Raw genomic sequence first — 23,098 nt, 5'->3', positions numbered from 1 at the left:
GATGGTAGAGGGTAAGAATCCTTTGGGAATGCTTTGTTTAAATTAGTGAAGTCGACGCACATGCGCCACTTACCGTTTTGTTTTCTTACCATTACCACATTGGCTAACCAGGTAGTGAATCTGATTTCTTTGATAAATTCTGCGTTGATGAGCTTTTGGGTTTCTTCTAGTGACGCTTTCTTTTTCTCCTCTCCGAGTTTTCTTTTCTTCTGCTGTACCGGTCTTGCCGCCGAGTTTATTGCTAGTTTATGACTGATAATTTGGGGGTCGATGCCGGGCATGTCTGAAGGTGTCCACGCAAAAAGGTCGGCTTGTTCTTGCAGGAAGGTCGTTATGGCCTGTAACTCAAATTTGTTGATTGATGTACCTACGTAAGTGAATTTGTTAGGGTCATTATTAAAATAGACTTTTTGTAGGTCGTCGGAAGGTTGTGGTCGTTCGAGAAAATCAGCTCTTGGGTCAAGGTCGGCTAGTGAGTGGCCGTTTTGCTTGAGGTCGACATTGTTGACTTGTTAAGTGGAGCGGTTTTGGAATTTCATGCTGATGTTGTAACATTGTCGTGCCTCTTTATGATCCCCGTGGATTGTTACAACCTGATCGTCCTGTAGTGGAAACTTAACACAGAGATGAACTGTAGAAACAATGGCGCCGAACTTGTTCAAGAAAGGTCGGCCAAGAATAAGGTTATATGGACTGAAACAATCAACAACTAAATATTGAATATCATTAGTTTTTGAAAGAGGATGCTCACCCAGTGTGGTTTGTAACCACACTGATCCTTGTATTGGAACTCGTTCTCCTGAGAATCCGACCAAGTCTCCTCCTGTGGATTGTAGCATGTTGTCGCTGAGCTTCATTTTTTGAAATGTGGAGTAGAACAGAACATCGGCACTGCTCCCGGGATCCAAGAGCACTTTTTTTACTAACAGATCCCCTAGCTGAAGGGTGACTACCACAGGGTCGTCTAAATTTTGTATGCTGGAGTTGAAGTCGGCGTGTGTGAAAGTGACTTCTGGTTGTTGATGGTTGATTGTTGCGTCTTGCTGTGGTCCGTTTACCGAGCATATTGCTCGGAACGACCGTTTCCTTGCCGAATTCGAATATCCTCCACTAGCGTATCCTCCTGAAATACAATTGATTATACCTCGTGGTCTTTCATATTGTCTTGGAGATGCCTTCTCTTTTCCTCGGTTTTGTTCAGAGAGGTCGGTTGTTGTGGAGCTAGATCCGCGCTTTTGTATGTGACCCCCGATGTATTTGTCGAGGTGTCCTTGTCTTGCCAGTCACTCTAAAAGGTCTTTGGCGACCACGCAGTCATCAGTATTGTGACCGTGTTTTTGGTGGAAGGTGCAATACTTCGACTTGTCAACGTTCTTTGCATCTTGGTAGGTACCGGCTTTTCTTGGCGGCTTGATCAGTTTTGAATTCAAGATCTCTTTGATTATGTCTTCTCTCTTAGTGTTAAACTGCGTATAAGAATCAAATCGAAGTGTTAGTTTAAAACTCTTCTTAGGGGTTGAGCTCTTATCGTCTTCTCGGAAATGTGACTTGTCAGACTTCTGAGCTTGTCTGAGCTCCTCGATATCAATTTGTCCCTTTGCCTTCTCGCGAAATTCTGCTAGAGTCTTCGGCTTGGCTACCGCGATTGTCTCCTGGAACTTTCCGGGTCGAAGGCCGCTTTTAATTGCGTGTAGATGGACCTCGGGGTGGAGGTCTGGTATACTGATTGCGACCTTGGTGAAGCGGGTCATGTAGTCCTTTAAGCTTTCGTTCGGTCCTTGCTTGATAGTATTCAAGTAATCAGAATCGTGCAAGTATATTACGGATCCGGCGAAATGTTCTTCAAATAACTTCGCCAACTGCTGAAATCGTGAAATGGAACCTGCAGGCAAAGCACACAACCAATCAAGTGCAGGGCCGTCTAAATAATTCGGAAAACAATGACATAAAACTGTATCTGATGCACCATTGACGATCATTATTGATCGGAATTTCTTTAGAAACTTCTTTGGGTCTCCGAGTCCGTCATAAGGCGTAAGGGTCAGCGGCAGAGTAAACCTCTTCGGCAGTTCGAAGTTCATCACTTCTTCCGTGAAGGGACCTACAAGGTCGTCAGCCTCTTCTTTTTCATCTTCGGGTTGTTGCTCCTTGCCTCGAGCAGTCTCCGAGACATGAGAGGGTTGGGACTGATGTTCCTCGTTTTCTGTCTGCTGGCGATGAGCATCGTTGTGCTCAATCCGAGCGTGGTTTAGTTCGGCGATCTGGGCAGCCATTATTTGGTTCTCGTCGGCCATTCGTTGATTGGCTTGCTGTAGCTCAGCTACCATTCGCATGAGTTCAGATAGTGGAGGAGGCGGCACGTCAGCCATGGATGCAAATGAAGGTGATGGGACCAAAAGAAAAAATATGATCTTCTCGGCCCCACGGTGGGCGCCAATTGATCTTGCCTGGGAATAGATCGGCTTCAATTCCTCGGAATCGGCCGAGCTATGGGTTGCAAGGTTGAACGTCCGTCTCTTAGAATCCGAGCTTCCTGTCTTTGCTATTTGTGTGAGAGCACGAGCAATACAAAGAGGGTGGAGTGTACTTGCAAAGGCACTCCAATGCTTAAGTCAGTATAGTGTTAAATTCAGAACTGTCCTTCAAAGAGATACTTTACCTTTTTTTTATAGATATTTCTTCGTCCGTTACATTCTGGGTGATCAATCGTCGGTTTCTGCGATGATTGATTTTGTAACCGATTTTATCATACCGTTTGAGACGTCGGTTATGATAAGAGTATTGATGTCACCGAGTTATAGCTCATAAGATCCGAGTAGTAACAGAAAATGACAAATTATAGTGACTGCCAATAACAATCATGAGACCAAATTATAGCTCGTATTAATGGTGACCATATCATAATTTAATTTATTTTTAATATATATTTATATTTCAATATATATTTTATACTAGTATCTAAAAACGCCTCATTTTAATATACGAAAGAATGGGATCGGTGGGGCTATAGGTGTAATGAGTTGCCGTATTTGTTGATCCAACTACGAATATGAATATGTGTAAGTGTCCTCTTCGTAATAAAATGTGATATGTATCACTTCATGTATACTCTTTTTTCGCATATCTTTAACGTTGTACATTAAAAATAATTAATAAAAAATAAGAAGAAAATAAAAATCCTTGTTAGAAGCATAATTTTTGGTTTGTAAACGTGTCCCCTCTATTAAGCGTTTTACGAAACTGAAAGATCCTTGTCCTTTTGAACGCTTTCTCTCCCTTCTACTTCCCAACGGCTACTTCATCACATCTTCATTCATTCATTCACCTTCCTCTTCTCTCTTCATTCTTTCATCATCTAAACCCTAAATTCAGGTAATTACAATTATCCTCCTCTATCTCTTTTTTTAAGGTTTCTAGTACTGTGATTACCATATATTGAAATGGTTTCAGAAGCTATTAAGCTGAAGATGCATCAAGTTAATTAAGTGCTTGAAGTACTTACTTGTTACTGCTGCATCTATCTAACTACTTAACCAAGTAACAGAAACAGATACATGTTTGTGTTGCACTATATGCTATCATACTGTATATGTTTATTTATTAGCAATATCAACGTTTTTTTTTTTTTGTTTAATTTAATACATAGCAAATTTATTAGTGTTGGACACCTAAATCTTTTTGAAGAATAAGATGAATTGTTGTTTGTAGGGATTTTTTAAAATATATTCAATTTTTAAAATATTGCGTTTTTTTTATTAAATTGAGTTTTTTATTATTATTTTTAAAATAAAGTTAACTCATGATGAAGTATTTTTTCTTAAAAGAAAAAAAAAAGAGAAACGGACACGGTGGTATCGGTGATTATATGATTACATATCTGGCGTTTCCATGTGTTGGATTAAGAAAATTTCAAAACTTTTGGTTGTCATGATTGATTTGGTGGTCCAAAAAAGCATGTCATTGATCAGGTGGTGAATCGAATCTAATTAGAGATACGCATAGATAGATAGAATAGGTATGCATGTGCAGATTCAGATGCAGAGATATGCAAATGGATTCTGATGCGTGTACCTACCCACCATTAAAGTTTACACTCTTGAATGTAGCAGAAGAAACAGAGAACCAAATGGGATTTTTTCTTTTTTTTTTTTTTTTTTTTTGCTACTTTAACTCCCAACACCGCAGATCTCTTTGATTTTTGAGCTAATACCACTTATCTGATGCTGCAGCTTTCACTTCTCACACCCAAACACAATTCAGCTTTGTTTCCTCAGGTAAATTCTTTCAATGATGGACTTGTTTTGACTGTTCTTTGATGCATCCCTTTGTATTTCTAAATATTGCTTGGTTGTTGTTCACTATCTGTTTGAGGAAATGCCCAATTGCATAACACCCTCATCTTGATGTGTGAAACTCTGTCTCTGTGTGTGCGCTTGTGAACTCGATTGTGATGTGCTCTAGTTGTTTGAATGACATGCCTTTCTGACCTTCCAAATGTGTTTTAATAGATTTATCAGACATTGTTTATGAATTGGGTAAAATGAACTCTAATGGAAATAGTTCCATTTGTTAAGTTTGAGTTTTCCAAGATTGGCACCTATTAAAATTTTTACAATCTGTGCTTGATCTTCATTTATCCTAGTTTACAATTTGGTCCCTACTGGCAGGTTTTTCCTATGTACAATTGTAACTGTTTCCTTTTTATGTTTGCATTTTGTAGGGTGTGAAAAGCCTTCTTGGGGGTTCAATTTTGCATCTGAAACTCTTCTATATTGTTTCATTCTTTGGATATTTTACCTTCTCTCCCCTGGTGGTGGGAGAAAGGCATGCGCATAGGAGTGATGGTGATGATGACTCAAACTTTGAAAACAAAAATGTCATCCTATGATGACCATGACAAGAATTTGCACCTCTCTACCTTGCCCACTGTTAGACCTGGAAGCTGTCAATGGCGCCAAAGATGCACTGGTACTTTGGTTATTGCAATTGCAGCACTTCTCATGTCTACCACTGCTTGGCTTTCCCTTGTCTTCTCTGATGCAACTACTTGTTGTTTTGATCGGTTAAGGGGATTGGAAAGTAGCCCCCGCTATTTCCCTTGGAATAACTGCTTTCATCATCACCATTCAAAAGGAAAATCTCCACCTTCTCTACAATATGGAACCAAGGGAGGTCTTCACAATGGTAGCAGTACTGATGACCAGGAAGGCTTGTCACTTAAACATATTGTGTTTGGCATAGCAGGATCTTCTCAACTTTGGACACGACGAAAAGAATATGTCAGACTATGGTGGCGTCCCAATGACATGCGTGGGCATGTTTGGCTAGATGAACAAGTACTTCAACAACATGGAGATGATTTATTGCCCCCAACCATGATTTCTGAAGACATCTCACACTTTCGCTACACTAATCCCACTGGTCATCCTTCTGGTCTTCGGATTTCTCGCATTGTCAAAGAGAGCTTTGACCTTGGCCTCTCAAATGTGCGCTGGTTTGTCCTCTGTGATGACGATACCATCTTCAATGTGGATAACCTTGTGGATGTTCTCAGCAAGTATGATTCCTCTGAAATGATCTATATAGGAAGCCCCTCGGAGAGCCATTCAGCAAATTCATATTTTAGTCACTCAATGGCCTTTGGTGGTGGCGGAATTGCAGTAAGTTATCCTCTTGCAAAGGCACTTTCTGAGATTCTTGATGAATGCATAGAGAGGTATCCCAAACTCTATGGTAGTGATGACCGCTTACATGCCTGCATTACTGAGCTTGGAATTCCGTTGACATGGGAGCATGGTTTTCACCAGGTACTTTTGATCTATTATCATCATAATTTATTTCTTTTTCCATTGTCTAGGGAGTAATATCTTGGTCAGATTGTTACATGGCTCTCATCAATCCATTTCAACTCTCAGAATTGGTAATTGACTGTGATTGATTTTTCTTCTTTCAGTGGGACATAAGAGGTGATGCCCGTGGTCTGCTCTCCTCTCACCCGATAGCACCATTTGTGTCTATTCATCATGTTGAAGCTGTTAATCCCTTTTACCCTGGCTTGAGCTCTTTGGATAGCCTGAAACTTTTTACAAAGGCCATGAGAGCAGATCCCAGAAGCTTCTTGCAGCGTTCAATATGTTACGACAATTCTCAGCATCTAACGTTCTCAGTTTCACTCGGTTATGGGGTTCAAGTCCTTCCTAACATTGTATCTCCCCGTGAGCTGGAGCGCTCGGAACGAACTTACTCTGCTTGGAATGGCATTAGTCAAAGGAATGAATTCGACTTTGATGCTAGGGACCCATCCAGATCCATTTGTAGAAAACCAGTTCTCTTCTTTCTCAAAGATGCTAGAAAAGAAGGTAATGCTACTTTGGGCTCATATGTTCGGAGTGGAGATAAAGACGATTTCAAAAGGAGAATTTTGTGCTTTCCTCACATCCCACCTTTGCGCAATGTGCAAGAGATCCAGGTAGTGGCGCATCCTTTGAGCAAGAATTGGCATCTGGTATGTTTTCAAGTTCTTACTCATTACATATGATGGTATTAGCAATTGCCAACCTTCTGCACATTCCTAAACTCCACCATTTGGCTGTCGTAGGTTCCACGTCGACTCTGTTGCAGGCAAACCAAATCAAGCAAAGAACTTCTCCAAATCTCAGTTGGGCAGTGTGGGAAGGGAGCTTGATTTTCTAGGTGGGTTTTTGGGACATATGGCATGTTAAATTATCCTCATATAGAGTTTGTACATGATTTGCATTTCGAGTGAAGAGCTAATTCCATGCGGCATCTTTTTTAATCTTGAATTGAGGTTTATTAAACTTAGTAGACATTTGAACCTAGATGCTAGAAAAAAAAGGTTTCTAACACCAAATGCTGCAGTGTCCAATTTTCCCCCGTTTCTTCTTATTTTGTCCTCAATCAAAGGTCTAAAAATAATGGAAACAATTTACCGGGGATACTACAATCTAGGTAAATCCTACTTTCTCTTTTTAACTTTTAATTTTAAAATTAGCACAGGCTCATTTATTATATAATATTGCAGATTTGAGATGATTACATATTTTGTGAAATTCTTCATATACATGAGTAGAGTAATCTCTAACACCCCCCCCCCCTTTTTTCAAATTATTAGATATAAGTATCACTATCAACATTTGAAATTACATTATAGTAGTCTACTGTTTGGTGCAATCAGCTGGCTTAAAGGAGACGATCCTTTTGTCTAGATCAAATCCAATCAAAATATTTGCTTGTGCAAAATTGCCAAATATATATTCTCCATCATTTGCACCAGCCATTGCAAAGCAAAATACCCCATCTTTTGGTGAAATGAAGGTTTGTATGGGCATCAATTGCACATCTGCCCCATCAAAATGAGCAGTCAAAATTGGCCCTTCAAGATTTGTCTCACTTTTATAACAGAGTTGTGTTCCTAAGTCTGGATCATCCAGAACAGGTCTCAGGTTAATCTGCATCTTCAATTCCTCTACAATTGGTCATAAACTTCTTGTGGTAGGTATGTTGCTGGTGTGCCTGAGTCAATCATTATATTCCCCTTGGAAATCTCATTTGAACAATCAAAAGGCACAAATTTGTCTCCAACACTTATGCCTTTTAGTGTGACCAAATAAAGGGTTTGACCTTCTGCAGAGACCAAAGGAGTTGTGACTACTCCTTCACCTGAAACGTCACTGGCTTCACCAAAACTGATTGTGCCTGAAGAGTTAGGATCTGTATGAAAAGGAACCAAGCACTGAGAGAACCTTCTTCCCCCATATTTTGCACCAACTTGTGACACAAGTGATAGAGGCCCTCCTCCAAGTCCAATTATTCCCATGTCGTTTTCATTGAAAGTTCCAGTGTTCTTATGTCCACATCCAAATACTATGCCTTCAACAACAGTGGAATCTCCATTGGTGGAACTAAATGTGGTTGTTTCCCTTGAAAGCACCCCTTGTGTCACTGAAGAATCTGCATAGCCATAGCTATAGCCACAGAGTTTCTGAGGAGAGCATGTCTGACCAGGGACTAAATTACACTCCTCTGAGTCACATGGAATGGAACTGTATGTTCCCGACCGTTGCGGCTCGAACATCGGATTTTTCTGCTTATAACAGTTGTTGCAGGGTATACATTGTGTCCACACAAGGTCACTGCCTGTGTCAATCAAACCATATATCTCCACTGGGGGTGATCCCAATGAAAGCTTCATGAGGAAGTCACCATTGTTGGATATCACTCTGGTGAAGGGACCTGAGGCAAGTGGTTTCTTGGGAACCCGGGAAAATGGCAGATGTCTATGTTTATGTTTATGAAAATGATTTGATATAGAGAAGGGAGAATAAGATGAGTTCTTGCGGATTAGTTGAACACTAAAGCCAGGATTGTAAGCTTCAAATGTTGTTAGATATAAGAGCATATTCAAAGCAAATAAACACAAATTGAAGCAGAGAATGTTTGCCATGAAGTTTAGCTTTAGCAAGGGACAAAGTCTTTTGAAAAATAGAAGAATTTATTTAGTTTATATAGTGATCTGTGCATGTGAATGGTGTAGGTAAGATAACTGTAGAAATTAGTCACAAGGCGTAAACAAGAGTAGCATGTGATTGACTTGTGTTAAAATTGATTCATTGAATATTACATCAGTAACCGCCCTGCGTTATCTGATTTCAACATTCTATAATATATTAATATCCCTTTTCTTAAGCCCACAATTTATTGGAGTAAAGCATGAAAATCAGTTCAAAAGGAATCCAATAAGATAATCTAACAGACCAATGACAGAAGGAAACAATCAAACATTATACGAGTCTGACCGTTTCGTTATAGAAGGAAAGCAATATATGATTATATGGAGCAAGGTAGAGAAAATTAAAATATTACATGAAAAAAAAAAAGTAAATTAAGTACGTAAAATTTTGTAAAATCGATTGATTCATTTAAAATTGTAATATCAAAAGATTTTAAGAGTTAAATCGAGATTTTAGGTATTATGATATAAATTGTCCAAATCTCACTAAAAGGGACAATAAATGAAAACTGATTTATAATTTTGTCATGCAACAATTAAAGGGAAAAAAATCTAAGTATTTCTATTTAACCAAGAGAAGGGATTGGACAAAGATCACATTCTTCAATTTTACATCATACTAGTTTTCTAACTTCACATTCTTTTATGACTATTAATCATAAAATTCTTTTTTTTTTACAGTGTTTTTTGTAACTTGAATGAGTAGCATGTGAAGCTAGAATGTTGGGTAAAAATTGCACAAGAGTTTCTGGTAACTATTAGAAATATAATTATTCACTTACATTTTTTTTATCAATTTAAATTTATGAGAAAAATGTTTTATGAGATAGTAACAGAATTTTTATGACTCGAAGATATCTGACGAAGGAATACGAAGAATCAACACTACCTATACCTACCAAAGATAACTTGCAGAAGCTACATCATTGAGATCATCCAACACCAAATAATTGTTGCATAAACTAAGTTTTGTGATACAGACTGCTAACTACTAAGTAACACAAAATAATAATACTTAAAATAAAGGTCAAGATTAGAGAAGTTTGGATTGGTATATATAGAAACATGAGGTTTAACTAAGGAATATGCAGACCAAAAACAGATATATAGCTAAATGTGTTAAATGTAAGTTTTCTTTCTTTAATTTGTTGACCAATTTTTTTTAAGATTCTTAAATTAAAGCATTTATATATAAAATGTAAATGTGTTCTCGATGTATTTAACTAGTTGTATACACAAGTCTATTGAGATAATTTTTTAATAAAAATATTTAAATGAAAATAACTTATAGACATTTCATAATAAATAAGACATAAATAAAACTTTTCCAACCTTAATAGTGATGCCTCGCCTGAGGTATAAAGACAAAAGGTTCTAAAATGTCAAAGAAAAATGGAACCAGAGTTACATAAGTCTCCAGAAGAATGAAGACAAAGTTCTAACCAAAAATAAAAATAAAACACAAATAAAAGCTCAATATTCTTTGAAACAGAAATATAACAAGACTGACAAAGAAGTTGCATCAACTAATAATAAAACCAAACTGAGATTATAGTAGTCACCAGGAGTGATTTAGTAGCAAAAAACTTATATATTGGGTATAAACTATACACTATAAAATTTTATATTCAAATATTTTCATTTAATATCAAAACATAACCAATGGTAATTATAATTTTAGTTAGAACATTACCTATGATCCAAATTTATTGATGTTATTACTTATTACTCTCCAAATTTCTTTTATAAGTTACGTAGTTAAATGTATTAAAGGTAAGTTTTCTTTCTTTTAATTTGTTGACAAAAATATTGATATATCCTTAAATTCATGTATATAGATATAAAATGTATTCTCCATATATTTAACTATTATATAGTTTTATCCAAGACTATTTAGATAAGATTTAAAGAAAAATTAGTTAAAAAATTAAACTAATACATTGGGCGAGTAATATGTGATGTTAGAACAAGAGATTAAACTGGAGAAAGGATTTGTGTATAATTGAGTGTATTCAAGTTGTCTCAGAATGATATAATATAAAATGGTATTTATAGGTACTAAGAGGATTGTAATAATAAAGACGTAATATTCTATAATAAATATTCAGATATACTAAATAATTTTAATGAATGCTAATTGATCCTAATATATTTTGACATGTGAAATTGTCTAGTATGTATAGTAAAAAAAAAAATTATAGAAAAACAAAACTTTTGAAGGTTTTCTCTTTAAGCAAAAGCCATATCATTGAATCATTACTCACACTCGAATATATAATGCTTTTATAACATGGTTACAGAAAATCTTAGGCAAAATACTATTTATTGTTTGGTACAATCTGTTGGCTTAAAAGAGACTATTTGCCTATCTAGATCAAAACCAATCAAATAATTTGATTGTGCAAAATTACCATATATTCCTCCATCACTACTAGTATTGGTGAATCCCAAGCATTGAACACCATCTTTTGGTGGAACAAATATTTGAGTTTGTGTTAATTGCACATCTGCCCCTTCAAAATGTGCTATTATCATAGGACCCCCAACAATAGTCTCTGTTCTATAACAAAGCTGTGAACCCAAATCATGATCATCCTCAATGGGCCTCAATGCAATTTGGTTGCTCATTTGAGCCACTACTCTATCATACAAATCTTGTGGCAAAATAGTAGGAGGTGTCCCAGAATCAATGAACATGTTACCTTTAGCAACAGTTCCTGAAGAAGTGTTGCTAAATGGCAAATAGGTATTCCCCACAGTTATACCAAGCAATGTAACAAAATAAGGAGTGGTATCATCAGCTTTTGTAACAAGAGGAGTAGAAACCACACCTTCTCCCAACACTTCACTTCCGTTACCAAAACTTAGTTTGCTATAAACATCAATGTCAGTGTTGAATGGAACCAAGCACTGTGAGAATCTCTTGCTTCCAAATGAAGAACCCATTTGAGAAATGAGCGAAGCTGGCCCTTTTCCTAACCCTATTATACCCATCTCATGATCATTGAAATCCCCACTGTTGCTATGTCCACAACCAAATACAACACCTTCAAGTGAAATGGGTTGGCCCATAGTAGAAGTGAATGTGAATTTCTCATGTGCAAGAACACCTTGTGTTATAGAAGCACTAGCATATGCATATGTATAGTTGCATTGATCATTATGAGAAGAGAAAGAAGAAGAAGAACACAAGGTTGTTGTGTCTAGTATATGGCATGCTTCTGATTCACATGAAATGTTAGTGTAAGTGGAGGATTGTTGAGGATCAAACATGGGGTTGAGTTGTTTGTAGCAGTTATGACAAGGAACACATTGGGTCCATATAAGATCACTACCTGTATCAGCAATGCCATATATGGTTTTTGGTGGAGTTCCAATAGAAAGCTCCATGAGATAGTGACCAAGATATGCATTTGATGTGGATTGTACTACTTTTGATGAATCCATGAGGCGCCGAGAGTAGGGAGAAGTTGTTCTAGCCAACTCTTTTCGAATCAGTTTGACACTGAATCCGCCATTGTTGCTGGCTTTAACAACAGTTGAGAAATGTAGAAGATGGATGAAGAAAAAGATGGCTACAAAGCATGCATGAAATTGAAATGTTCTTGGGTGACCACCCATTGTGATGTATGCGAGAGAGGTTCAAACTTCAAAGCTAAGTTAAATTTTGAAGACTAGGAATAACATTTGTAAGAGTCCCATGCTTTGTATATAGAATTTAATTTTGACCATTCGGTTATTGTAAAATTATTGTATACATATATTTAATAGTATAATGTGATATTAACAAAAATAATTTATTTTTATATTGATCGGATAAATAATTATTTAAAAAATTTATTGTAATTATACGTGTAAAATATTTTATATTATCATTAAATTAAAATTAAACTCTTATTTTATATATATATATATACCAATTTCAAATGCCAAACTAAATCGATTTGAAAATTTAATATTAAAATTTAATTTAAGTTAAATCGAATATATTAAAATAATATATTTTTATATAATATATATTTTAAAAAAATAGACAAATTTAATTGATTTATTGATTTTTAACTGATTTTATTAGTTATTTGATCGATTTTTTTATAATTAATTTTTTTTATTCTGAATTGGACTAATTTTTTGGATCGTCCTAATTTTCGAAATTATGCCTCATAGTTTATCGGTACCATGGTTGTTTTTGCATAAACGTTTATTATGATAAATTTAAGTAATTATTTCGAAACAAAAAATGAGGAGAAATTGATATAGGTGGTTGAGGTGAAAAAAAAGTTTGTCTTTGTAAATTTTTGTTTGAGGAGTATTAGTGTGTTAGGGCCAGCAATTTTTGTGTTTTATAACTATCAATTGGTCATTAATAGTATTTTTAATGGTGTGAAATTATATTCAATAGTGGGACACTCATTTTTCTTTTGATGGTTAAGGGCTTGTTTGGATAAGCTTCTAAAAAAAGATCTTTTTTTGACTTATTTTTTTTTAGAAGATTCTATGTAAAAGTAAAAGTAATTATATGTTTGGATATCTCATGTAAAATGATCTTTTTATCTATCAATTATGTTTGGGTATAACAATATAAAAGTACTTTTTTGTTTATTTATTACATGAAAAACATCTTTTTTTAAGAAAAAAAAAATCTTTTAAAAAAAGATGTAAATTACAGCTTTTCAAAAAAGATGTTTTTTTATTTTTCTAGTGTTTTTATTTTTATTATTAGAAATTTACCAAACACGTTAAAAAATAAAAAAAATATTTTTTCATTGAAAAAATTTTTTTTATTAAAATAATGGTGCCCAAATAAATATTAAGTGCTGATCACAAAACACAAAAATTACTGTTCTCTATATTTTTTTTTTTTGGGTTTAAATACACGTGTATCTTCATGTGGCGTGGCTTGTACTCAAATAAAGTGAGACAGTGTTGATGGCCTAATTGAGGGTGGTAGGTTTATGGCAGTTAGTAAAAGGGTCAAACACTGCATATGTAAGTCCAAATGGTTTCATTCTTTTTAAAAAGTCATTGCAAAACAATTTGATAAACAATATTTGTATTTTTATTTTAGCGAAGAGTTGTTCCTATTTAAATATTTGATTACATTAGATATGATATTGAGTGGTGATGACTGTCTTGGCAGTTAAGTCTGAATGAGTTAGACCAAATAAAATAATAAATATATAAGAGCGAGTCACATAATACAATTTAAAAGGAATTATTGTATTGGACACTGGACTTTATATATATATATATATCATGCTGAGTGCTGACACGTTATGCTCAACTTGCTCTTAATCAAATTTTTATTTTTTGAAAACAAAAAGGTGAAAAACACTGATTCAACTTTTTTTTTTTTGGTCGGTCTGATTCAACTTCAAGTTTGCATAAGCATCATGGATGCATTTCCTCCTCTGATGAGTAACAGGGTGCAGGCCCAGGAATAATATGAATTTGTTAATTGAGAGGCGTGTTTTCTCTCTCGTTTTGGGTAATGGCTTTTCTTCATGGGTTTAAATCACCAAAATATAATTTTCATACGATCATGTATGATTGGTTATCACCAAAAAGAACAAGGTATTGATCGGTTGCAGTGGGACTGTGGGAGTTGTTTATAATAAACCAAAGTACCAAACGGTACATATACAAAAAAAAGAGTACCAAACTGGACTTATATATAAAATATGGAAGCTTTTTGGATAAAGAATAGAATTGAATAAAGAACAATGTTATGATAAGAATAGGACGTGTTGGATGCTCATTTTCTATGCTCTCACATTCTTAAGAAAGAATGAATTTAAATGAATGTTGAAAATAAATTCTTCCATACATATATAAATAGGGGCACATCTATGAGCCATAATACACAAGCAAGCAATAATAATTTTTTCTCTTTTTTTATTAAGCAATATTTCTCTTTCTCCTTTTAAAAAAAAAAAAATATATATATATATATATATCATATAATATTAAGTAAATACATATATGAATTATTTTTATTGAGCTAATTATATTAATTCTAGAATTTTTATTTATACTTTTTTATTATATATTTATCCTTTTTAGTTATTTTACAACATGTTATCAGCACGAGACTCTGATCAAATTTTAGGAAGACTCATGTAACAAATTTTTATTATGTCGAAATTCTCTCATCTTGAATTCAATGCTCTTGATATATCTGAAAACAACTATTTATCATAGATACTAGATGCTGAAATCCATCTTGATTCAATAGATCTTAGAGATACCATTAACGCTGAAAATAATACATCCCAAAAGGATAAAACCAAAGCCATGATTTTTTTTCGTCGTCATCTTGACGAAGGATTGAAAGATGAATATCTCACATTAAAAGACTTGCAGATCTTTGGAAAGACCTTGAAGAAAGGTACAATCATAAAAAAAAAAACGGTGATACTTCGTCAAGCCCGATATGAATGGACGCACTTGCGTCTACAGGATTTTAAGTCTATAAATGAATATAATTCTGCAATGTTTCGAATCACCTCACGAATGAAATTATGTGGGAAAAAGATCACTGATAATGATATGTTAGAGAAAACTTTTTCAACCTTCCATGCCTCGAATGTGCTCCTGCAGCAGTAGTATCGAGAAAAAAGATTTAAAAAATATTCTGAGTTAATTTCTTGCCTTCTTGTTACTGAACGCAGCAATGAGTTGCTCTTAAAAAATCATGAAGCGCGCCTAGCTGACGCTGCCCTATTTTCTGAAGTAAATGTGGCAAATTACCCCAGAAGAGGTAAATGGCAAGGTTTTAATAACAAGAAAAATTATGGAAGGAAAAGGAATTATGTTCAAAAGAAAGGATCTCACCAAAAATGGGATAAAGAAATAAATATTTGGCAAAATAAATCAACAGAGGATAAGTCTTTCCGTTGTGGTGGAAAGGATCATTGGTCACGTACCTGTCGTACCCCAAGGCACCTAGTCGATCTTTACCAGGCATCTTTGAAAAAGGATGATAAAGGAAAGGAAACAAATTTTGTTTCAAATGATGCTGAAAATTACACCACTCATTATGATGTATCTGATTTCTTTGAGGATCTTGAAGGAAATATTGGTCATTTGATCAATGATGGAATAGTTTAATACGTGAGATTGTTAAGTATTCATGTAAATAAATCATGTATGAAACTTATTGTTAAGTTTTATTTTCTATGTATTTAAGTTTTGAATATGATGTATATAAATAATAAAATATTAATGTTTATGCTTTGAAATCATTAATGTTTATGTACAGTATTTTTTAGAAAAATAATTCGAATAAAAAATTCAATTTGACTGTGCATGTATTACTACTCATTTTATTATTATTACTTGTCTTTGAAGAGAATGGCAAGGACATATAGTGAAGATGTTTGCCTTGCGGATAGTGCAAGTTCGCACACCATTCTCAAAAGTGATATATATTTTACCCATCTTGTGCCAAAAGAAGAATGTGTTAATACTATTATTGGCTCAGGAAATATGATAGAAGGCTCCGGAAGAGCTATAATTTTGTTTCCTGGAGGAACAAAATTTATAATAAATAATGCACTATTATCTACCAAGTCTCTGAGGAACTTGTTGAGTTTCAAAGATATTCGCCGAAATGAATATCATATTGAAACAATGAATGAGGAAAATCATGAGTATTTATGTATCACAACTCATGATTTAAACAAAAAGATTATATTAGAAAAGTTGCCCTCACTTTCATCTGGGTTATATTATACCAAGATTAGTGCAATTGAATCACATACCATTGTAAACCAGAAGTTTACTAACCCAAATGAATTCATAACTTGGCATGATAGATTGGGTCATCCGAGAATAACCATGATGAGGAGAATTATTGAAAACTCCCATGGACATTCACTAAAGAACCAGAAGATTCTTAAAAGTAGTGAATTTTATTGTGCTGCATGTTCTCACGGAAAGTTAATTTTAAGGCCATCACCAGTAAAGATTGAATTTGAGTCCCCTGAATTCCTAGAAAGGATTCAAGGTGATATATGTGGACCTATTCATCCACCATGTGGATCTTTTAGATATTTTATAGTTCAAATAGACACATCTTTGAGATGGTCACACGCGTGCTTATTATCTTCTCGCAACCTGGCGTTTGCGAGATTACTGGCTCAAATTATTCGATTAAAAGCACAATTTCCAGAAAATCCAATCAAAGCAATTCGTCTTGATAATGCTGGTGAATTTACTTCCTAAGCTTTTGATGCTTATGTATGGCTAATGGAATAAGTGTTGAACATCCAGTAGCTTATGTTCACATACAAAATGGGTTAGCAGAATCACTTATTAAACGCCTCCAATTAATTGCCAGACCCTTACTTATGAGAACAAATCTCCCAACCTCGGTTTGGGGGCATGTTATTTTACATGCTGCAGCACTTATTCGTTTGAGGCCAACGAGTTACTATCAGTTCTCTCCTATGCAATTAGCTTTTGGCCAGCAGCCAAATATTTCCCTTTTAAGAATATTTGGGTGTGCGATATATGTTTCCATTGCACCACCTAATCGCACCAAAATGGGACCCCAAAGAAAATTTGGGATATATGTTGGATATGATTCTCCCTCTATATTGAGGTATCTTGAGATACAAACTGGAGATGTATTTAAATCCCGATTTGCGGATTGTCATTTTGATGAATCAAAATTTTCAAAATTAGGGGGAGAGAATAAGCTTCTTGAAAAGGAACTTAATTGGAATGCATCATCCTTGATGCATTTAGATCCTCGATCAGGGCAATGTGAACTAGAAGTTCAAAAGATTATACATTTGCAAAGAATAGAAAATGAATTGCCTGATACATTTTTCGATACAAAGAGGATAACCAAATCTTATATACCAGCGAAAAATGCCCCAATTCGAATTGATGTCCCAGTCGGACAAATAGCCACTGAAGCAAATTCACGCCAGAAGCGTGGCAGGCCTGTTGGTTCCAAAGACAAAAATCATCGAAAGAGAAAAGAGGTAAATAATATTCCTGTTGAAAAAGACATAGTAAAGACACCTGCAGTTATCCAAAATTCTGATATAATTTTAACGCCAGAAGACGTTCAAGTACCTGAAAATTGTGAAAATAACGAGATCTCGATAAATTATGTCTTTACAGGAGAGAAATGGGACCGAAATAAAATAATTGTCAATGAAATATTTGCATATAATGTAGCATTAAATATCATGCATGAAAGTAAGGATCTTGAGCCAAGATCAGTCGAAGAATGTCAACAAAGAAATGATTGGCCAAAATGGAAAGAAGCCATGAAGGCCGAGTTAGACTCACTTGCAAAACGTGAAGTCTTTGGACCTGTAGTCCGTATACCAGAAGATGTAAAACCTGTTGGATACCAATGGGTATTTGTGAGAAAACGAAATGAGAAAAATAAAGTTGCGTGCTACAAAGCCCGACTTGTGGCACAAGGTTTTTCACAAAGGCCCGGTATATATTATGAGGAAACGTATTCCCCTGTAGTGGATGTGATAACATTGCGTTATTTGGTTAGTTTATATGCATATCATAAATTGCATATGCATTTAATGGATGTGGTAATAGCCTATTTATACGGCTCATTAGATCGGGATATCTATATGAAAGTCCCTGAAGGACTAAAGATATCTAAACCATCCAATGAATATTCGCAAGGGTTATACTAAGTCAAATTGCAAAGATCTTTATATGGTCTAAAGCAATCTAAACGAATGTGGTATAATCGTCTTATTGAGTATCTGGCCAAAAATGGATTCAAGAATGATGATATCTGTCCGTGTGTTTTCATAAAGAAATCTGCATCTGGATTCATTATAATTGCTGTGTACATTGATGATTTAAATATCATTGGAACTCTTGAAGAGATTCCAACAATTATAAAAACTCTAAAAGAAGAGTTTGAGATGAAAGATCTTGGAAAGACTAAATTTTGTCTCGGCTTACAGATCGAGCATACAAAAAATGGGATCTTTATTCATCAAATAACATATACAAAAAAGATCTTGAAGAGATTTTATATGGATAAATCACATCCCTTGAGTACCCAAATGATTGTAAGATCTTTGGATGTGGAAAAGGATTAATTCCGTCCTAAAGAAGAAAATGAAGATATCCTTGGTCCTGAAGTACCATATCTTATTGCCATTGGAGCGCTAATGTATCTTGCTAATAATACAAGACCCGATATATCATTTGCTGTGAATTTACTAGCAAGATATAGTTCCTCTCCAACCAGAAGACATTGGAGTGGAATCAAATAAATCTTTCGATATCTTCATGGAACGGTTGATATGGGATTGTTTTATCCCTATGGAAGCCACAATTAGTTGGCTATGCAGATGCTGGATATTTGTCTGATCCACATAAAGGGAGATCCCAAACAGGATACCTATTCACATATGGTGGTACAGTTATATCATGGAGGTCCACGAAACAGACGATTGCAGCAACATCCTCTAATTATGCTGAAATGCTAGCGATACATGAAGCTAGTCGCGAATATTTTTGGCTCAGGAGTTTGATCCAATATATTCTGTCATCATATGGACTGATTGATCATAAGATAGCTCCAACTGTCCTGTTTGAAGATAATACAACATGCATTACTCAGCTTAAAGGCGGATACATCAAAGGTGATAGAACAAAGCATATTTCTCCCAAATTTTTCTTCACTCATGATCTTCAAAATCAAGGGACAATTGATGTCCAACAGATTCGCTTAAGTGACAATCTGACAGATTTATTTACAAAGCCACTCCTAAAATCCTCCTTTGAAAAATTGGTACATGAGGTTGGGATGCGCCGATTTCGAGACATTAAATGATGTCAACAAGAGGGAGAGACTGTACTCTTTTTTCCTTGGTCATGTTTTTTTTTCATTGGGTTTTTCTTGACAAGGTTTTTAATGAGGCAGTTCCCGTCACAAGGATATTGTATTCTTTTTTCTTCACTAAAGTTTTTTTCTCATTAGGTTTTTATTTAGTAAGGTTTTAAGGAGGCATATTTCTAAATGGACATCAAAGGGGAAGTGTTGTGATAAGAATGGGAAGTGGATGCCCATTTCCTATGTGAAGCTCACGTTTTCAAGAAAGAATGAACTTAAATGAACGTTGAAAATAAACCCCCCATACATGTATAAATAGGAGCACATATCTAAGCTATAATACACAAGCAAGCAATAATAATTCTCTCTCTTCTTTTATTGAGCAATATTTCTCTCTCTCATTTTAATATATATATATATATATATACATCATATAATATTAAATAAATACATAATAATAATTCTCTCTCTTTTTTTATTGAGCAATATTTCTGTTCATACCCTAGGTCGAGCTATCCGACCTGGGATGATTCGAGATAAAGCGACCAACCTCCTCAGGACAGGCTATCCAACCTCGTCTTAAAGAGCTCGGCCAAATCAACAAGAGAGCCCAGTAAAAAGGCCCAAATAGAGGAACACGACCCAAATCCTGAGGCGGCCTAAGCCTATAGAGATAAGGGCGGTTCCAATAAAGATACGCTGACCTCAACTCTAAAGATAAAGATAAGATAAGATAACTAACTTATCTTACCCAACGAAGGTCACATCTCAACACTATAAATACACTGGAGCACCCAGGTATAACTCATACTCGGATTCTACATAAAACCTGTTTAATACCCATGCTAACTTAAGCATCGGAGTCTCTTGCAGGTACCCCCCACCCTCCGGTGGCCAAGGATCAGAAGTGCAGCCAGTCCAACAAGTCAGACACAACAGCTCCGGCCGCCACCAGCCAGCCGGACACGTCATCTCCGACCAGTACAGAAGATCTCGTCCGAGATCGACCTACAGTTTCAGGTAACCCCCGGAACATTGGCGCCGTTGCCGGGGAACCTGGAAGTCATCCCATCACCATGGCAGACAACCATGACAACGACCACGATTCAGGTCTGGAGGATCGAACACCGCACAAAAACGCGGATGTCACGCTACAAGACACTCCGGAGACCAGCAAAGACAAAGATTTGCCAAATTCAGGAGCCATAGAAGCACTCTTAAATCGCCTAAAACAACTGGAAAAAGAAACCCAGCAACAACGAGAAATCGGAAGAGATCTACAAAGAGAGATGCGGCGACGTCGGGAGTTGGAAGAAAAACTGCAGCAATTGGAAGCCGATCTCAAATCAAAAGCCCCTCGCGCTAATCTCGAAGAAAATTCACACAAAGAGCAAGACCCCTTCACTAGGGAAATCATGAAAACCAAAATTCCAAAAGACTTCAAACTCCGGGATATGACCCTGTACGACGGCACCACGGATCCCAACCACCATCTTAGTAACTTCAGAAGCAGAATGTACCTCACTGACGCCCCAGATGCTGTTCGCTGTAAAGCCTTCCCAACAACTCTCACAAAGACAGCTATTCGGTGGTTCGACAACTTACCCCCAAAATCCATCTCAAGCTTCGACGACTTAGCCAAAAAATTCCTAGCCAGATTTTCCATTCAAAAGGATAAAGCTAAGCATGCCCCCAGTTTATTAGGAATCAAACAAGGAGATCGGGAGAGCCTTCGAAACTACATGGAAAGATTCAACAAAACATGCATGGACATACAAAGTTTACCCACGGAGGCCGCAATTATGGGACTCATCAACGGCCTACGAGAGGGACCTTTCAGCCAATCTATATCAAAAAAGTACCCGGCCACCCTCGACGAAGTACAGGAGCGAGCAGAAAAATACATCAATATGGAAGAAAACGCTTGGTTAGGAGAGTCCTCGAAGTCAGGAGCTTCCTACCGTGACAGAGACAAAGAATCCAAAAGAAAAGACGACAGACAAGGGGAGAAAATTAAGAAGTACCATAACTATACTCCTCTTAGAGCATCCCTGGTCGAAATATATAAAGAGGTCTGCCATACGGAAAAAATTCCCCCAGCACGGCCACTCAAAGGCAAAAAGGGAGGAGGAAACCGAAAGGAGTATTGTGAATATCATCGGGTCCGGGGACACTCCACCAATGAATGCTTCAACTTGAAAAATATCATAGAAAAATTGGTAAGGGAAGGAAAACTAGATCGATTTCTGGCCACACGAGATGACGAGCAAAGAAAGAGACGAAGGGATGAAGACACGGAACGAGCGGAACGATCACCCCGGACGCCAGAAAGACATGTCCACATGATACATGGCGGCTTTGCAGCAGGAGGGATCTCCAAATCCTCTCGTAAGAGATACCTCAAAGAGGTATACCATGTCGAAGGAGAGGAGGGAGCACTCAACATCCCGGCAATAACATTCACTAAAGAGGACGCAACCGGCATCATTACAGGACACGACGATCCAATGGTTATCACTATCATATTGGCAAACGCCAACCTACATCGGACGCTAATAGATCAAGGAAGTTCTGCCGACATCTTATTCAAAACGGCCTTTGATAAACTCGGCTTAGAAGAAAAAGAACTTAAAGCATATCCAAACAGTTTGTTCGGGCTAGGAGACACTCCGGTTCGACCACTAGGATACATACCACTGCATACAACCTTTGGAAAGGGAGACCAATCCAGGACCCTCAAAATAGACTACATTGTAGTCGACGTAAGCTCCGCCTACAACGCTCTCATAGGCCGAACCACGCTCAACCAACTCGGTGCAATAGTCTCGACCCCACACCTATGCATGAAATTCCCAACTCCAAAAGGGATAGCCACGATAAAAGCAGACCAGAGGATGGCGCGTCGCTGTTACAACGAGAGCCTCAACCTCAGGGGCAAAGGAGAAGAGTTCCATACAATAGAGCTGGGCGGAGCTCAACGACGAGAAGAGTTTCGCCCCCAACCAGAGGGCGAGATAGAAAAAATTCAGATCGGGAACACCTCAGAAAAAACAACTAATATCGGCACAATCCTCAAAGGAGATTTAAAAGAACTGCTAATACAATTTTTGTGAGATAATGCCGACCTTTTTGCATGGAAAGCCGCAGACATGCCAGGCATAGACCCTAAACTAATGTGTCACAAGTTGGCAGTTTATCCAGGATCTCGACCGGTCCAGCAGAAACGAAGAAAACTCGGGCCAGAGCGATCCCAAGCTGTGGAAGAGCAAGTGCAGGCACTGCTGGAAGCTGGATTTATAAGAGAAGTCAAATACCCACTATGGCTAGCCAACGTCGTTTTGGTGAAAAAATCAAATGGGAAGTGGCGAATGTGCACCGATTACACAGATCTTAACAAAGCTTGCCCAAAAGATCCATACCCACTCCCGAGTATTGACGCCCTGGTAGATACTTCCTCTGGATATAAATATCTCTCGTTTATGGACGCGTATTCAGGATACAACCAAATCCCCATGTACCCACCGGACCAGGAAAAGACCTCGTTTTTAACGCCAAAGGCAAACTACTGCTACATTGTAATGCCTTTCGGCCTTAAGAACGCAGGAGCCACTTATCAAAGATTAATGAATAAAGTCTTCTCGGATCACATCGGGAAAATCATGGAAGTTTATGTGGACGACATGCTAATTAAAACAAAAAGCGAACAGACACTATTGACCGACATAGCCCAGGTG

General features: G+C 36.6%; 4 protein-coding genes across 10 annotated transcripts; 1 reads left to right on the top strand and 3 right to left on the bottom strand.

Moving 5' to 3' along the window:
• Positions 1-512: 512 nt before the first annotated feature.
• On the bottom strand, positions 513-2,369 carry LOC112748030 (uncharacterized). Its single transcript, XM_025796237.1, has 2 exons — positions 1,331-2,369; positions 513-1,123 (listed from the first exon to the last, which is right to left on the bottom strand). The coding sequence occupies exons 1-2, from the start codon at positions 2,367-2,369 to the stop codon at positions 513-515; spliced, it is 1,650 nt and encodes a 549-aa protein (XP_025652022.1).
• An 846-nt stretch (positions 2,370-3,215) lies between these two features.
• LOC112749782 (uncharacterized) lies at positions 3,216-8,622 on the top strand. 7 transcript variants are annotated; one of them, XR_011873204.1, is made up of 6 exons: positions 3,840-4,274; positions 4,721-5,807; positions 5,954-6,505; positions 6,599-6,693; positions 7,196-7,512; positions 7,651-8,622. XR_011873204.1 is itself a non-coding variant. In XM_025798167.3 (5 exons), exons 3-5 carry the CDS (start codon positions 4,827-4,829, stop codon positions 6,683-6,685), a joined length of 1,620 nt encoding a protein of 539 aa, XP_025653952.1. In that variant the 5' UTR covers positions 3,216-3,372; positions 4,230-4,274; positions 4,721-4,826; the 3' UTR covers positions 6,686-7,081. The 7 variants fall into 7 exon arrangements, 5 of the variants coding, with proteins under 5 accessions (XP_025653952.1, XP_025653953.1, XP_072074842.1 ...); XR_011873203.1 differs by having other exon boundaries at positions 7,196-7,516; XM_025798167.3 differs by lacking the exons at positions 7,196-7,512; positions 7,651-8,622 and adding an exon at positions 3,216-3,372 and having other exon boundaries at positions 4,230-4,274; positions 6,599-7,081.
• LOC112749783 (aspartic proteinase CDR1) lies at positions 7,487-8,464 on the bottom strand. The gene has a single exon (XM_029293097.2). The coding sequence runs from the start codon at positions 8,462-8,464 to the stop codon at positions 7,487-7,489; it is 978 nt and encodes a 325-aa protein (XP_029148930.1).
• A 2,168-nt stretch (positions 8,623-10,790) lies between the features above and the next one.
• LOC112749781 (aspartic proteinase CDR1-like) lies at positions 10,791-12,210 on the bottom strand. Its single transcript, XM_025798166.3, has one exon. It carries the CDS (start codon positions 12,149-12,151, stop codon positions 10,853-10,855), a length of 1,299 nt encoding a protein of 432 aa, XP_025653951.3. The 5' UTR covers positions 12,152-12,210; the 3' UTR covers positions 10,791-10,852.
• Between the last annotated feature and the right edge of the window lie 10,888 nt (positions 12,211-23,098).

Source organism: Arachis hypogaea, chromosome 15, assembly GCF_003086295.3.
Source record: "Arachis hypogaea cultivar Tifrunner chromosome 15, arahy.Tifrunner.gnm2.J5K5, whole genome shotgun sequence".
NCBI classification, from domain to species: Eukaryota; Viridiplantae; Streptophyta; class Magnoliopsida; order Fabales; family Fabaceae; genus Arachis; species Arachis hypogaea.
The sequence above is the reverse complement of the archived record's forward strand: the minus strand, read 5'-3'. Positions and strand labels throughout refer to the sequence as shown.